Source organism: Dromiciops gliroides, chromosome 3 (genome assembly GCF_019393635.1).
Source record: "Dromiciops gliroides isolate mDroGli1 chromosome 3, mDroGli1.pri, whole genome shotgun sequence".
NCBI lineage: Eukaryota > Metazoa > Chordata > Mammalia > Microbiotheria > Microbiotheriidae > Dromiciops > Dromiciops gliroides.
This window is the reverse complement of record NC_057863.1, coordinates 619,071,027-619,085,566: the sequence shown is the minus strand read 5'-3', so window position 1 is coordinate 619,085,566 and position 14,540 is coordinate 619,071,027. Positions and strand designations below refer to the sequence as shown.

At 46.5% G+C, this 14,540-nt stretch overlaps 1 protein-coding gene across 3 annotated transcripts in view; it reads left to right on the top strand.

Moving 5' to 3' along the window:
* PLEKHM2 (pleckstrin homology and RUN domain containing M2) overlaps positions 1-14,540 on the top strand; it is a 62,416-nt gene that overhangs the window by 28,998 nt on the left and 18,878 nt on the right. For all 3 annotated transcript variants that reach the window (XM_043991882.1, XM_043991883.1, XM_043991884.1), the window contains exons 2-6: positions 5,257-5,363; positions 7,146-7,255; positions 7,769-7,868; positions 11,260-11,347; positions 12,668-12,854. In XM_043991882.1, the coding sequence (XP_043847817.1) occupies positions 5,257-5,363; positions 7,146-7,255; positions 7,769-7,868; positions 11,260-11,347; positions 12,668-12,854 (592 nt within the window). The remainder of the gene's footprint in view (positions 1-5,256; positions 5,364-7,145; positions 7,256-7,768; positions 7,869-11,259; positions 11,348-12,667; positions 12,855-14,540) is intronic.

Sequence of the window (14,540 nt, the reverse complement as noted above, 5' to 3'; positions counted from 1 at the left end):
CTTTTTTTTTTTTTTTTTGCAGGGCAATGAGGGTTAAGTGACTTGCCCGGGGTCACACAGCTAGTAAGTGTCAAGTGTCTGAGGCCGAATTTGAACTCAGGTCCTCCTGACTCCAGGGCCAGTGCTCTATTCACTGCACCACCTAGCTGCCCCCCTCAATTTACATTGTTATTTATTTTGCATATGCCACCAGTTAGGTAACACCAATGGATAGTGTCCTGGGCCTGGCATGAAGATCTGAGTTCAAATGTGGCATCAGCACCAAATGACAGACATCAAAAAGAATGAAGTTGAAAGCATTTTACTAAGTGGGAAAAGGACAGCTAGGTAGCACAGTGGATAAAGCACTGGCCCTGGATTCAGGAGGACCTGAGTTCAAATCTGACCTCAGACACTTGACACTTACTAGCTGTGTGACCCTGGGCAAGTCACTTAACCCTCATTGCCCCACCCCCAAAAAATAAATAAATAAGTGGGAAAAGACTCATGGACATGGGTGTTGTCCTAGTCAGGTGCGTCTATGCAGTCAGACTATGGACTCATCAGAGCTAAGATCAGAATTTATGATAAATAAGAAGAAAGAATATTAGTGAGAAGATGAAATGCCAGAGCTAAGAAGATTTAACCCGGAATTATTAAAAGAAACTGTTGAAAATGAAAAATGAGAAGCAGAAATGACATCAGCACCAACTCTAATAATTTCGTCAAGAAGCTGAAGCAATGCAAATTAATGATTAGAGCCCAGAGATCACCCTTAGACCTTACTTGGCAGACATTTGGCTTATTTTGCCATGTCCAAAGCAGTGCTTGAACCCAAGACTCTGACTCCTCCCCTAGAGCTCCCTCTACTACAGCCAGGTGGCTTGGGGGAAGAAGGCAGAAATAAGCATTTACAATTCAGCACCTCCCATGTGCCGGGAACTGTGCCTAAGCACTTTATAAATAGTATCTCATTTGAGTTTCTCAACAACCCTGTGAGGCAGGTGCTATTCTTATCCCCATTTTATAGAGGAGAAAACTGAGATCTAGGGAGGTTATGACAGCCCAGGTCACATGGGGAATTAGTGGCAGAGCAGGGATTGGAACCCAAGTCCAGGTGTTCGAGGCACGATGCTTTGCTGCTTCACAGTCTATTGATTTTAAGACCAAACCACATGACTTTCTTTTACACGGTGGGACTTTTGGGGAGCCCTCCTGGGCTGGCTTGGAACAGTTTCACTTAATAGATCCACCCTGCTCTGACATAGAAGCAGGAAATCCTTGCAGCAAACTTACTGTCTTTCTGACAGTCGTGAGCCCTGGCACTGTGAGCCAGGCCTAAAAGAGGAAATGCTCAAGGGTTCCCACGGGCTCTTTCATTCTTACTTTCTGGCCTCACCCATCATCCTTTGCTGGCCCCTGGATTTGAATGGGAACCTCCCAGGGCAGCCCCAACCAGGACTAACAGCTCCATCTCGGGTTGGCAGAGAGGTGGACCTTGTTGGGGCAGGAGGAAGAGAAGCTACGTTTGTTGCAGGGCTTGAATGGCTGGCTGCATTCCAGGAGCCTGTGCTTGGTGGGGTGGTGGAGTTATCTGGACTTGCCCAGTAGACACAGAAGAAAGCCTTTGCTGGGCCTGAGGGACCAATTGGCTGGAAGACCATCAGTCTTCTGTCCTCTCTGAACAATGGAGACACTCAGATGTAGCCAGGAAGGGCAGGAGAAACCCATGGGGAGATAGGAGGAAGGGGAGGGCTCCTTATGCCAGGACCTTTCTTTGGGGAATCCCGGGCCTCCCATTTGCCTTCCTGGCATTGGATGGGAGAACGCCACCCCAACAGTTTGGAATTGTGCTTTGGCCTGAGTGCTTTTGGTATCCACCCAGTGGTCTGGATCACTGGATCTATCACCCTCTGAGTCAGCATCTCCAGCTCTCCTCTCCCACACACCCACCTTGAAGAGCAGGTTCTTCTCTCCCTCAAATAGACACACCCACCCATGGTCTCTTGAGTTGTCAGCTGTCGTAAAGAGCCAACTAATGGAACATCTTCCATTAACCCTGCCGAGCAGCAGCAGTATTCCTACCCCTCCTTAATCAAACACACCAAGGCAAGGGCCTGAAATCATGCCCTCCAACCACAGAATCGATCAACCTTGTTCCTCAGAACACTTCAGTGCCTCTCCAGACATGGTGACCTGCAGAGCAGATAAAGCAGATGGGCCCTGCCCTTTGCTGACTCAAAATGGAATAAAAACAATAACAACTTATATAGCAATTATTTATTTAATTTTTTAAAAATTCTGAACTTGACAAACATTTTCACATGCAAAGAAGAGAAAAAGGATTGCATGTGAAACGCTGAATACCTGTTACTTATCACTTGACTTTTTTAAAAGCATAAAGTCAGGGGCAGCTAGGTGGCGCAGTGGATAGAGCACTGGCCTTGGATTCAGGAGGACCTGAGTTCAAATTCAGCCTCAGACACTTGATACTTACTAGCTGTGTGACCCTGGGCAAGTCACTTAACCCCAATTGCCTCACTAAAAAAAAAAAAAGGCATAAAGTCAGCACTTTAGTTCCAAAGCTGTCTGTCTCCCTCTGAACCTCTGTTTTCTTCTTCTTTCTTTAAATGATTCACTGACAGTCTTTCCATTTTTCTACTCCTCTTCTTCCTTCTCTGCCTTTTCCTATTCTTCCTCCTCTTCTTTTTCTCCTCCTCCTTCTATCTCCCTCTCCTTTTCCTCCTTCCATCTCTATCATTTTATAAGTAGTAATGTTGATGTTGAGTTGTTTCAGTTGTGTCCGACTCTCCACGACCCCATCTGGAGTTTTCTTGGCAAAGATACTGAGGTGGTCTGCCATTTCTTTCTCCAGCTTATTTTTTATAGACTAAACTGAGGCAAACATGGTTTGCCCAGGGTCACACAGTGCTAATTGTCTGACACCTGATTTAAACTCAGGTCCTCCTGACTACCCGTCTGGTACTCTGTGCACTATGGCGCCCCCTAGCTGCTCCAAAAAGTGGTAGTACTGAGTGTAGCTAGAAAGCTGCCTTTGGAGCCCAGAAGACCTAGGTTATAGTCCCACCTCTGACACATAACTAGCTTTGTACTCCAGGGCAAGTCACTTGACTTTCAGTACCTAGGTCAGCGATTCTCAAAGTATAGTCTGGGTGCCCCTCAGGGTCCCTGGGACTCTTTCTGAAGAGCATCCATGAAGTCAAAATTATTTTTATAATACTACAAAGATGTTTTGGTTTCTAATTTGATAAATATTGAAAGATACAACACAGATAAATAACAGCTCTTGGGGGAGACCCTCATTTTTTAAGAGTATGAAGTAGTCCTGAGACCAAAAAGTTTGAGAACCACTGCCCTAGCCAGCTAATACTTATTTTTTCTTTTTTTGCTGGGCAATGAGGGTTAACTGACTTGCCCAGGGTCACACAGCTAGTAAGTGTCAAGTATCTGAGGCCAGATTTGAACTCAGGTCCTCCTGAATCCAGGGCCAGCGCTTTAACCACTGCGCCATCTAGCTGCTACCTAGATGCCCCCTAAGATTCTTAAGTTATAAAGTACTAACCTGTATTGGTAGAAGGCATTTCTTCATCCAGCAGTTCCCTATCTAAGTGAAATCACAGATTCAAGACCTAGGCCCATCATTAACCTCTTATCCCCCCATTTTCTCTCCCCTGCAAAAAATAACCTTTTCTTATGGCAAATAAATTCAAGTAAAACAAATCCACATATCGACCATATTAAAAAAGATGCCTCTAGCGGGCAGCTAGGTGGCGCAGTGGATAAAGCACAGGCCCTGGATTCAGGAGGACCTAAATTCAAGTCCCACCTCAGACACTTGACACTAGCTGTGTGACCCTAGGTAAGTCATATAACCCTCCCTCATTGCCCTGCAATAAAACCAAACCAAACAAACAAAAAGATGCCTCTATCTGTACCTTTGTCAGTGAGGGTGCTTCATCATAGGCCCTCTGGACTTTAAAGCATTTTTAAACATTTCATTTCATTTAATATTATTTTATTATTGTTGTTTTATATTTATTTACTATTATTTTATTTAATAATATTTATTGTTATTTAAAATATTTATTTATTTGAGCCTGGGTCTTCCTATCTTAGTCTGGTCAGAAAGTATATGAGCCCAGTGCCAGTGCTGATGGGTAGGGAAGATTTAAACTGCTTTCTTGTTCCTGCCCTTGTTTGCCCCTCCTTAGGCAGCCTGGCGTGCCTCTGCTTCTGGGGGCTTGTCATATTGGTGCTGGGCACCTAACTGACTTTATCCCTGGAACTCCAAACTCAGGATCTACCAGCATTGGCATTCCCCTTAGTAGGGATCACAGGCATGCACCACCATGCCCAGACATCTATAGCATTTTAAATGGAACTGAATAGAATTCATCCCTTGATTGTATCTGTGGATTTAATTTTTCCTACCCCTGTGGACAGTTGAGAGTTGGCTGAATCAGTCTTTTTTTTTAATTTGGTGGGGCAGTGAGGGTTAAATGACTTGCCCAGGGTCACACAGCTAGTAAGTGTCAAATGTCTGAGGCTGGATTTGAACTCAGGTCCTCCTGAATCCAGGGCCGGTGCTTTATCCACTGCGCCACCTAGCTGCCCCTAAATCAGTCTCTTCGGAAATCTCAGAACGTTGGGTGACTCAACATCAACTAAAAGATTTTGCCAAAAGGCTGGCTGGACGAGGGGACAGAATATAGCTTCTTGAATCTAAGGGTGTCTTGCCTGGAGAAGAGGCTTAGTGGTGAACTGGAAGCTGTCTCCCGACATTCGGAAGGAAAGTGGGAAATGTATTGACCTTGTTCCACTTGGCCTCAGAGGGTGTGATGAAGATGGATGAAAGACACAGATGGGGCTTTGATGTACAGAAAAGGCTTCCTTCTGAACGGTCTTAGGACTTTTCAGAAATTCAGGTCTGCCTCCAGCAGGGTTGGGGGCTCTCCCCCCCTGGGGTCTTCAGGCAAGGATGAATGAGCACGTGCCAGGGATGAAGAATGTAAACTCCCTGGGGGAGTCTCATTTGTACCTGGGTATAGTCCCAGACTCTGTGTCTTAAGCTTAGTAGGTGCTTAATTAATGCTCCTGGGTAAAATGATGGATGTCATGGTGAAGATTCCCATTCAGGAGACAAGCCTCCCCACTCCTGAGATTCTATGATGCCTCTCTCCTCAGTCACACCATCTCTGTATCCATCACTAATTCTGGACTTTTGTTTTTGTTTTCTTTTGGTTTTTTATCCTCCAGTTGCAGAGTTATTTTGCTGCCTGTGAAGACGAGACCCCGGCCATCCGAAACCACGATAAGGTCCTGCAGCGTCTCTGTGAGCATTTGGATCATGCTCTGCTCTATGGGTAAGGCAGGGTTTGGGTCAGTCCATGAGGCACAAGGGGTCAAAGGGAGCTGAGCAGCCTCCAGAAGTGTCTGCCAGGCATTGCTCTCCCCACAGGAAGGACACGTGAGCCCTTTCCCCTTCCGACACTGATCTCTAGGAGATGTCTTTGGGGACAAAGCTAAAGAAGTGGGGGCAGTGTGGGTATGCACCTAGGCATTTGCGGGGGGATCATCTGGCCTCTATTCAGCAAGAATTGCTTTGTTTCATTTACATTTTTATTAAGTAAAGATAAAAAGATAGCAATGACAATTTATTTAAAAAGCAAACAGGGGACAGCTAGGTGGCGCAGTGGATAAAGCACCGGCCCTGGATTCAGGAGGACCTGAGTTCAAATCTAACCTCAGACACTTGACACTCACTAGCTGTGTGACCCTGGGCAAGTCACTTAACCTTCATTGCTCCCCACACACAAAAAAAAGCAAACACATGTTACCAAGTTGGACAAACTAGGTTTGAATTCCACATCTGCCCTTTAGTACCTGTGTGACCTTGGGGAAGTCACTTCAGTTTTTTCATCTGTAAAATGAAGGGTTGTACTAGACAACCTCTGTGGTCTCGTCCAGCTCTTGATTGGTGAGCTTGATACGTGTGTGTGTGTGTGTGTGTGTGTGTGTTTTACTACCTCTGTCATTTTTTTTAATATACCCTCCCTGTCATCACCTTCTCTTTCCAATAATAAAACCGCTTAAGCAAAGTTGACCAGCAGATTGTTTGCATCTGGCAGCACCGCAGCGCTCTGCTCCTGTGGTCCCACACCTTGATCATCCATCATCTGGGACTAGGGTTGGGCATCATGGTTCGTCTGAGTTCAGCTGCCTCTCAGCATTGTCATTTGTGGGCATTGCCAATTCGTGTGTTCTTCTGGGTCTCCTTGCTTTATTCTGTCTTACTTCCGACAGGTTGATCAACCAGCCCTTCCATACCCCTCTGAATTCCTCATCTTTCTTGTTTCTTATAGCTCATGGTTTGTTCTGCCACTCTCCAATTGATGGGCACCTACTTTGTTTCCAACCTTTTGCTACTGCCAAAAAAAGAAAAAATGCTGGTACAAATATTTTAGCATCTGTGGCATTTGTCTGCAAGATGTAATTTTTTAAAATGTTGGATTTGCTGTTTACTTTTAAATTTTTTTAAGCGGTATCTTTTGTATTTATGGGGCTTTTGTTTCCAAAGATATCTTCCTGTCCCCTCCCCCTCCCCAGAAAACCATCCCTGATAGTGAAGAATAAAAACAAAGGAGAGAAAAAAACATTCAGCAAAACTAACCAACACATGAGTGGCATCTGATGATATATACAATGTTCCATGTCCTTGGTTCCCCACCCCCCCAACCCTGCAAAAAAGGGAAGGAAATATTTTTTCTCCTCTCTTCTTTACAGTCAAGACTGGATTATGATGATAATTTCATAGTATTCTCTTTCAGGGTTTTTTGTTGTTGTTGTTGTTTTTTTGGTTACTGTTGTCCTTTCCACTTATGTCATTATAATCATTGTGTATGTTGTTTTACTTCATCAGTTCATATGAGTCTTCCTCTGTTTCTCTGGGTTCCTTCTATTCATCATTTCTCAAATCGCAGCAACATCTCATTCCATGCATAAATTGATTTTGGCCAGAGCGCCTCAGTATCCCTTAGACTCCGTGCTGTGAGTCTGGGCCTGGTGGGTCTGGTGACCACCACAGCTAGCCAGCGACCGGTCCGGTTTAGCCCACCAGCAACTCCTCTGTCTCGGCTCTCTCTCAGGCTGCAGGATCTCTCCTCCGGCTACTGGGTCCTGGTCGTGCACTTCACCCGAAAGGAAGCCATCCGGCAGATCGAGGTGTTGCAACATGTGACCACCAACCTGGGGCGCAGTGAGTACAACCTGGGGGTGGGCGAGCTGGGGTACGAGCTGTTCTAGGCTCAGCAACAGGAGGCTCCCTCTCCCCCCAGGGCCCCCATTCTTCTCCCCATGGGAGTCCTAGTAGAAGGTGAGGTGCTTAACAAAACTGAATTGTTATTCCCTTCCAAGCTCTCTTTGCCTCAGTTTCCTTATCTGTCAAATTTAGTTGGTGGGACCCAGACTCTAAATCTTTCATCCTGCTGCAAGTTAAGATTTCTCCTCCTAAGCTGGGAAGATACGAGGAGTTTCAAGAGCATTTTGCAGCTCCTAATCTTTCTGCTTCCTCCTCAGTCCACTGACCAGTAGTCACCTCTGTCACTGCACTACTTGGCCTGCACGTCGCTGGGCAAACCACCTATCCCCGGGCCTCAGGTTCTATGTAAAGTGAGAGGGACGATCTCTTGGCGCCTTCTCTCAGATCCCCTTCACCTCCCCTGCCCTGTCCTGGGTCAGGACTGGAGGTCATATCTGTCTCTTGTTGCAGGCCGGGCCTGGCTCTACCTGGCCCTCAATGAAAACTCGTTGGAGAGCTACCTCCGGCTGTTCCAGGAGAACCTCAGCCTACTGCACAAATACTATGTCAAGTGAGTCCCCGAGGTTCTGCATGGCATGCCCCTGCCCAGGGGTGGTGAGCCACCTGAGCTCCCCTAAGTGCCCAGGTCCCCAGGTCAGAGCCCGGGAGTGAGCACCAGAGAAAGAACAATATTGGCAAATATCCCCATGCTGGGGATGCTGCAGGGCTCTCTATCTTTACAGCATCTCTCCCATTGCCTTTGGGGGGGGGCAATGAGGGTTAAGTGACTTGCCCAGGGTCACACAGCCAAGTGTCTGAGGCCGGATTTGAACTCGGGTCCTCCTGAATCCAAGGCCGGTGCTTTCTTTATCCACTGTGCCACCTAGGCTTCTTTTTTTTTTTTAAGTGAGGCAATTGGGGTTAAGTGACTTGCCCAGGGTCACACAGTTAGTAAGTGTTAAGTGTCTGAGGCCAGATTTGAACTCAGGTACTCCTGACTCCAGGGCCAGTACTCTATCCACTGCGCCACCTAGCTGCCCCCCCCCCATAGGCTTCTTAAACTCATCTTGGCTAACAGAACTCATTCTCTTCCCCTCCAAGCCCTCCTCCCTCCAAATTCCCTGTTCCTGACAGAGGTACCACTCTCCCTCCCATCCCTCAGGCTCACAATCATCCTGGATTCCTCCCTCTCTCACCTCTCTTATCTGATCTGTTTGGCAACTTCACCTTTGTTACACCTTCTCTCCTCTGACACTGCCCCACCCTGGTGCCTGCAGGCTCCCATCACCTCATGCCAGGACTGATGGCTGCTGGGGGGGACTGCCTGCCCCAAGTTTCTGTCCATTCTAATCCAGCCTCCATTCAGACATCAAAGTGATTTTTTTAAACTTAAAACAGTATTTTTTTCTAGTTACATGTAAAGATAGGCTTCAACATTCTTTTCTCTTTTTTTGAGGCAGCCAGACCCCTTTATTAGATCTTTTGCCAGACAATTTTGTTTTTGTTTTTCAATCTTTTTTTTTCTTTTTTGGGGGGGCAATGAGGGTTAAGTGACTTGCCCAGGGTCACACAGTTAGTAAGTGTCAAGTGTCTGAAGTCAGATTTGAACTCAGGTCCTCCTGAATCCAGGGCCGGTGCTTTATCCACTGTACCACCTAGCTGCCCCCTGTTTTTCAGTCTTTTTCCAGTTACATGTAAAGATAGTTTTGAATATTTGTTTTTATAACATTTTGAGCTCCAAATTTTCTTCCCTTCCCTCCTTCCCTCCCCTACAAGAGCAAGCAATCTGATATAGGTTATACATGTACCATCATGTTGAACATATTTCCACACTAGTCATGTTGTGAGAGAAGAATCTGAATAAAAGGGAAAAACCACGAGAAACAAAATAAAAAAGCAAAAAAAAAGTGGAAACGGTATGCTTCCATCTGCATTCAGCCTTCATAGTTCTTTCTCTGGATGTGGAGAGCGTTTTCCATCACCAGTCCTTTGAGACTGTCTTGCCAAAGTGATTTTTCCTCCAGCATAGGTCACTCCCCTACTCAGTAGACTCCAGTGGCTCCCTGTTGCCACCAGGATCAGATACAAAATCCCCTCTTTGGCTTTTTTTTTTTTAATTTTTTTTTTTTTTTTTTTAGTGAGGCAGTTGGGGTTAAGTGACTTGCCCAGGGTCACACAGCTAGTAAGTGTTAAGTGTCTGAGGCCGGATTTGAACTCAGGTACTCCTGACTCCAGGGCCGGTGCTCTATCCACTGCACCACCTAGCTGCCCCCCCCCCTTTGGCTTTTAAAGCTCTTCAAACCTCAGCCCCCTCCTACCTTCCTAGTCTTCCTACATCCTACCCTCACTGACATACTCTGTGGTCCAGGGATTCTGCTGTTCTTCACATAGACACTCCCATCTCTTGACTCCAAGAGTGTTCTCTGGCCCTGCCCCGTGCCTGGAATTCTCTCCCTCTTCAGCCTGCTTCCTGAACTTCTCAGCTTTCTTCAAGTCCCCACTAAAGTCCCACCTACTACAAGGATCCTTTCCCAGTCTCTCTTGATGCCGGGACTTCCCTCTTGGATTATCTCCAGTCTAACCTGGCTAAAGCTTGTCTGTACACAGTGATTTACAAGTCATATCTCTCCCATTAGGCTGTGGACTCCTTGAGATCAGAGACTCGGTTTTATTTTTGCCTTTCTGTTTATTTCCTAACACTTCTCAGTGGTGCTTGGTACATAGTAGGCACTTAATAAATGCTTGTTGACTTACCACAAAGGCCTAGGCACCCTGGTTGCATTTCTCTTGAGTGGTTTAGGTGTCCTCGACTTTCTTGGGAGTCTAAAATGTATCTCATCTTGCTTCTTCAGATCTCCCCTCTTCCAAACCTCCCCAGTTTGCCCTGGATTCAGGAGGACCTGAGTTCAAATCTAGCCTCAGACACTTACTAGCTGTGTGACCCTGGGCAAGTCCCTTAACCCTGATTGCCTCAAAAAGAAAGGAAGAAAAGGAAGGAAGGAATGGAGGAAGGGAGGGAAGGAGGGAGGGAGGAAGGAAGGAAGGAAAGAAGGAAGGAAGGAAGGAAGGAAGGAAGGAAGGAAGGAAGGAGAGAAAGGAAGAAAAGAAAACTTGCCTTTTTCTGTTGAGGGTACCCCCATCTTCCCAGTCACCCAGATTTACCTCCCCAGAATCCTCTTTGCCTCTTCCCTCACCCCACAGGCCGGTCAGTTTGCTGACTCCTACAAATTTGATTCCCACAGTGTCTCTTGCATTTGTCCCTTTCTTTCAGACACTATCTGTGTAACCTTTGTCAAGTCACTTAAGTTTCCTGGGCCTCAGTTTCCTCATTTGTAAAATAAGTAGGGTTGGACTCAATGGGCTCTAAAGTCTGTTTTTAGCTCTAAGTCTATAAGCCTTCTCTTCTTCCCAACATCCCCCACCCCTCACCTCCCACTAGTCATGACTGAACTCTCTCTTGTAAGTCTACTTAAGCAAAACCAAATCAACCCATCGGCCACATCTGGCAGTGTATGCCTTGCTCCACCCCGTAGCCTCCCACCTCTCTGTTGATTGGAGGTTGCATGCTTTGCCATTTGATCTGAAGTCATGTTCAGACAGTGCATCAATGAGAGCTCTGAAGTTTTTCTTTTTTTAAAAATTAATTAATTTATTTCTTTAAAAATTCTTTTCTGAAGTTTTTCAATGTGGTTTCTTTTACATTACATTATTTCCATATGTTCTTTCCCAGATTTAGAGGGATGGGGAAGGTGGGCAGCATTCGAATTCAGGGTCTTGGTGGGCCTTGTCTCCACTTTCAATCCCAATGGGAGAAAGAAGACACAAGTAACCCAGCAACTGGCTATGGCTGGCTGGGTGGGAGGGGGCAGAGTAGGGTAAGGTATCCTCCTTAGGGTCCTAGGCTTAGACAGAGCTAGTCTCCTCTTGCACCCAGCCCCTGCCTGCCTGCCTGTGTGTTTCAGGAATGCTCTGGTCTGCAGCCACGACCATCTGACACTCTTCCTCACCCTGGTCTCTGGGCTGGAGTTCATCCGCTTTGACTTGGATCTGGTGAGGACATATCCCCCCGGTCAAGGGCACGTATGGTAAAGTAAGAAATTAAAACGGGAGGGGCTGGCACAGGCAAACTGGTTTTCACTTCACTCCCCCCACCTTGGGGAGCCTGTTTAGACCATGGTGGGAGGGTCCCAGGGTCAGAAGGGTCAGGGAGGCTTGGCATCAGAGTCAGAGAGACCTGGGTTCAAGCCCTGCCTCTGACACCCACCAGCTGTGTAATCCTGGGTAAGTTTTAACCTCTCTGTGCCTCAGTTTCCTCATCTACAAAATGGGGATAATGTCACTGACCTAATGGGAAAGCTATGAGGATCAAATGAGATAACCTAAGGTCCAGTGCTTTGCCAACCCTTAAAGCCCTGTATAAAGCCCATTATTATTTTTATCTCTAAAATGAGCATAAGAATAGCACCTGCCTCATGGGGCCCTTGTGAAGAGCCCATGAGATAATACATGCCAAGTACTTTGTGGAGCTTGAAAATTCGATGTAAATTTTTAGCAATTATCATTAGCTATTATTAGACCAGGAGGAGAGGATCTTGGGCTGGGAAAAGTCTCCTGGATAAAGGACTTGTCATTTAGAGCCCTTCACTAGCTGGCCTCACCCTGCTTTTGCATATTCCCTCTCCTGTTTTCTGATCCCCTGAACTCAGCTTTACATCTCCAGCTGCCGTGCCTTTGCTGTAGGCAGTCCCTCATGCCTGGAGTGCCTTCCTACCTTTTAGACCCCTGGGCTGCCTCCAAGGCCCAGCTCAGGGCCATCCTCCTTTAGGAAATCTTTCCAGATCCCCCTGGATGTTCACGCTCTCTCTTCCCCTCGGATTATCCCATCTACACCCTTAGCATCCCTTCCCAGTATAATGTCAGCTCTTAGAAGACAGTGCCTGGAGGTTTTGTGTGTGCCTTGGCCTCCCCTGGGTGTTTCATAACAGCATGTCCCGTTGGGTCAGGAAGCTTACAAGATGCTAATAACACCAAGAGTTTGTGTAGATGTCCAAGGCGGCTTATATAATGTTTGGTTCCTCATCACCCCAGGTCCTCTGCAAGTTTAAAACCCAAATGGCCCTAGCAGAGGGTGTCAAAACCTACCCCCAGCGGCTTTGCAGGCAGAAGGCACTTAATAAATGTTTGTTGATTGATTGATTGATTGGTTTTCCCAAGGAAGAAACAGAGCTAGGAGAGGGGCCTCAGGGTGGGTTGCAGGGGCCAAGTGGGTCAGCATCTTCCAGCCCTGTCTGTCCCTGGCTTCCTGGACAGGACCAGGCTCTCTAGCCAACTCCAAGCCTAACGCCCTCCTACCTCTTGTTTTCTCCTCAGGATGCTCCGTATTTAGATTTGGCTCCCTACATGCCAGATTACTACAAACCTCAGTATCTGCTGGACTTTGAAGACCGCCTGCCTAGTTCAGTCCACGGCTCAGACAGCCTGTCCCTCAACTCCTTCAACTCGGTCACCTCTACTAACCTGGAATGGGACGACAGCGCCATCGCACCATCTAGCGAGGGTCAGTGATATGGCCGGCCGCAGGAAGGAGGCAGGGCAGACAGTGTGGGTATTGGGGCATCTTTCTTGGCCCGCTCCAGTTGCCTGATAACAGCTTGCCAGTCTGCATCAGTTCCAGTTGGGGCCAAGAGTCTGATGGACAGTCAGTTCTCCCACTTAGAGGCCCCGTGGAGGCCAAAGGACCAGGTTCTGATTTGGGAGAGTTGTGTGGAGGGTGAAGTACACCTGGATGGGAACAGGTTCATGCCCTGCAAGGGCCCTGAGTCCCTGGGGATCTTGCCTGGTGGATTTCCATCATAGGGATGGCCCTACCCTGTCCTAAGAAAGTTGACTCACCTTGGCTGGGAAGGAACCAAACCCTTCCCTGGAAGGGCTGGGGGACTAAGGTAGGCTACAGTCTTCAGAAAAATCTATCCACCTGGGAAAATTGTCAGGCCACTCAGTTTCTCTTAATCTTCCTCTCACTGACTTCATTTGTATAATGGGTATCATATTTCTTGCCTTTTCATTGGGTGGGGGGAGAGGTGCACAGAGGGAGAGAATTTGGAATAAAAAAATTTTAATATATTTTAAAAAAAAATTTCTCATGGTGACTAGGGAAGCCGGTTACCAGCATTGTGGGTGATTTTTTTTCTTTTTGCTGAAAAAAATTTTTTTTACTTTCCTGCCACCTGACTTCTTTCAGACCCTGGAGTTTTGTTCATTTACAAAAGTGCCCTGGTGGCATTGCCACCTACCCAGCTTCATACCAGGGAACCTCCTTGGTAACCTCATCTCACTCTGGGTCCAGAGGGAGGGGTTCAGGATGAGTTTAGTCCCTTGGGATGGCCTTAGTATGGAAGTCTCCTCTCTCTGCTGGCTGTGTGAACCACAAGGAACTAACCACATCTTTTGAGTTAATGGGCAGTGGGGGAAATAATTTGCCAGAAAGGAGACAGAGGGACAGGCCTTGAAAGCCAACCCCAAAGGGAAATTTGCAGAAGGTACCAGGATCACTCCCTTTGTGGTAGTTGGAAGAGGGTCGTGTCACCTTTCTAGGGGTCCTTGAGAGAAGGCAAAAGATGGACAAAGCAGAATATTGTTATTTTGAATCAGAGGACCTGGATTTGCTTACTGCGTGGGCATTCCTCTGGGTCTCAGTTTCCCCATTTACAAAAAGAGGGGTTTGTATTCAGTAATCTCTAAGGTTCCTCCCATCTCTTAAGTCTGTGATCCTGTCAATTATAGACCCAAGTATTATAGTCCTGACTTAGTTCATTTTCTGCCAAAGTCAAGTACTCATTTTATATTTTTATATTTATTTTAGATTTATATATTTTAGATTTTGTTTCTATATTTATATTTATTTTAGATTTTGTTTTTACATTTATTTTTATATATTTATATTTATTTTAGATTTTGTGTGTGTGCATGTATGTGTGCGTGTGTCCATGTCCGTGTGTGTGTGTGTGTGTGTTTGACTTTTTTTTTTAAACCCTGTAGGTTTTTCTGATGTTTCCCAGGCTGATTATTCCAGCTACCTGGTCCAGGGAGTAGCTGACCTGTCACCGCGCTGGGGTCGCCAGCAAATTGTTCTTCAATTTCTAGATGAAACCTAGAAAGTTAAATTTTTTTTTTCTCTCCTGTGTTTTCTTCCTGTGTCCCCCTCCCCTTTGCCCTGCTCCTCCCCTTCCTGTCCCCAATGGCC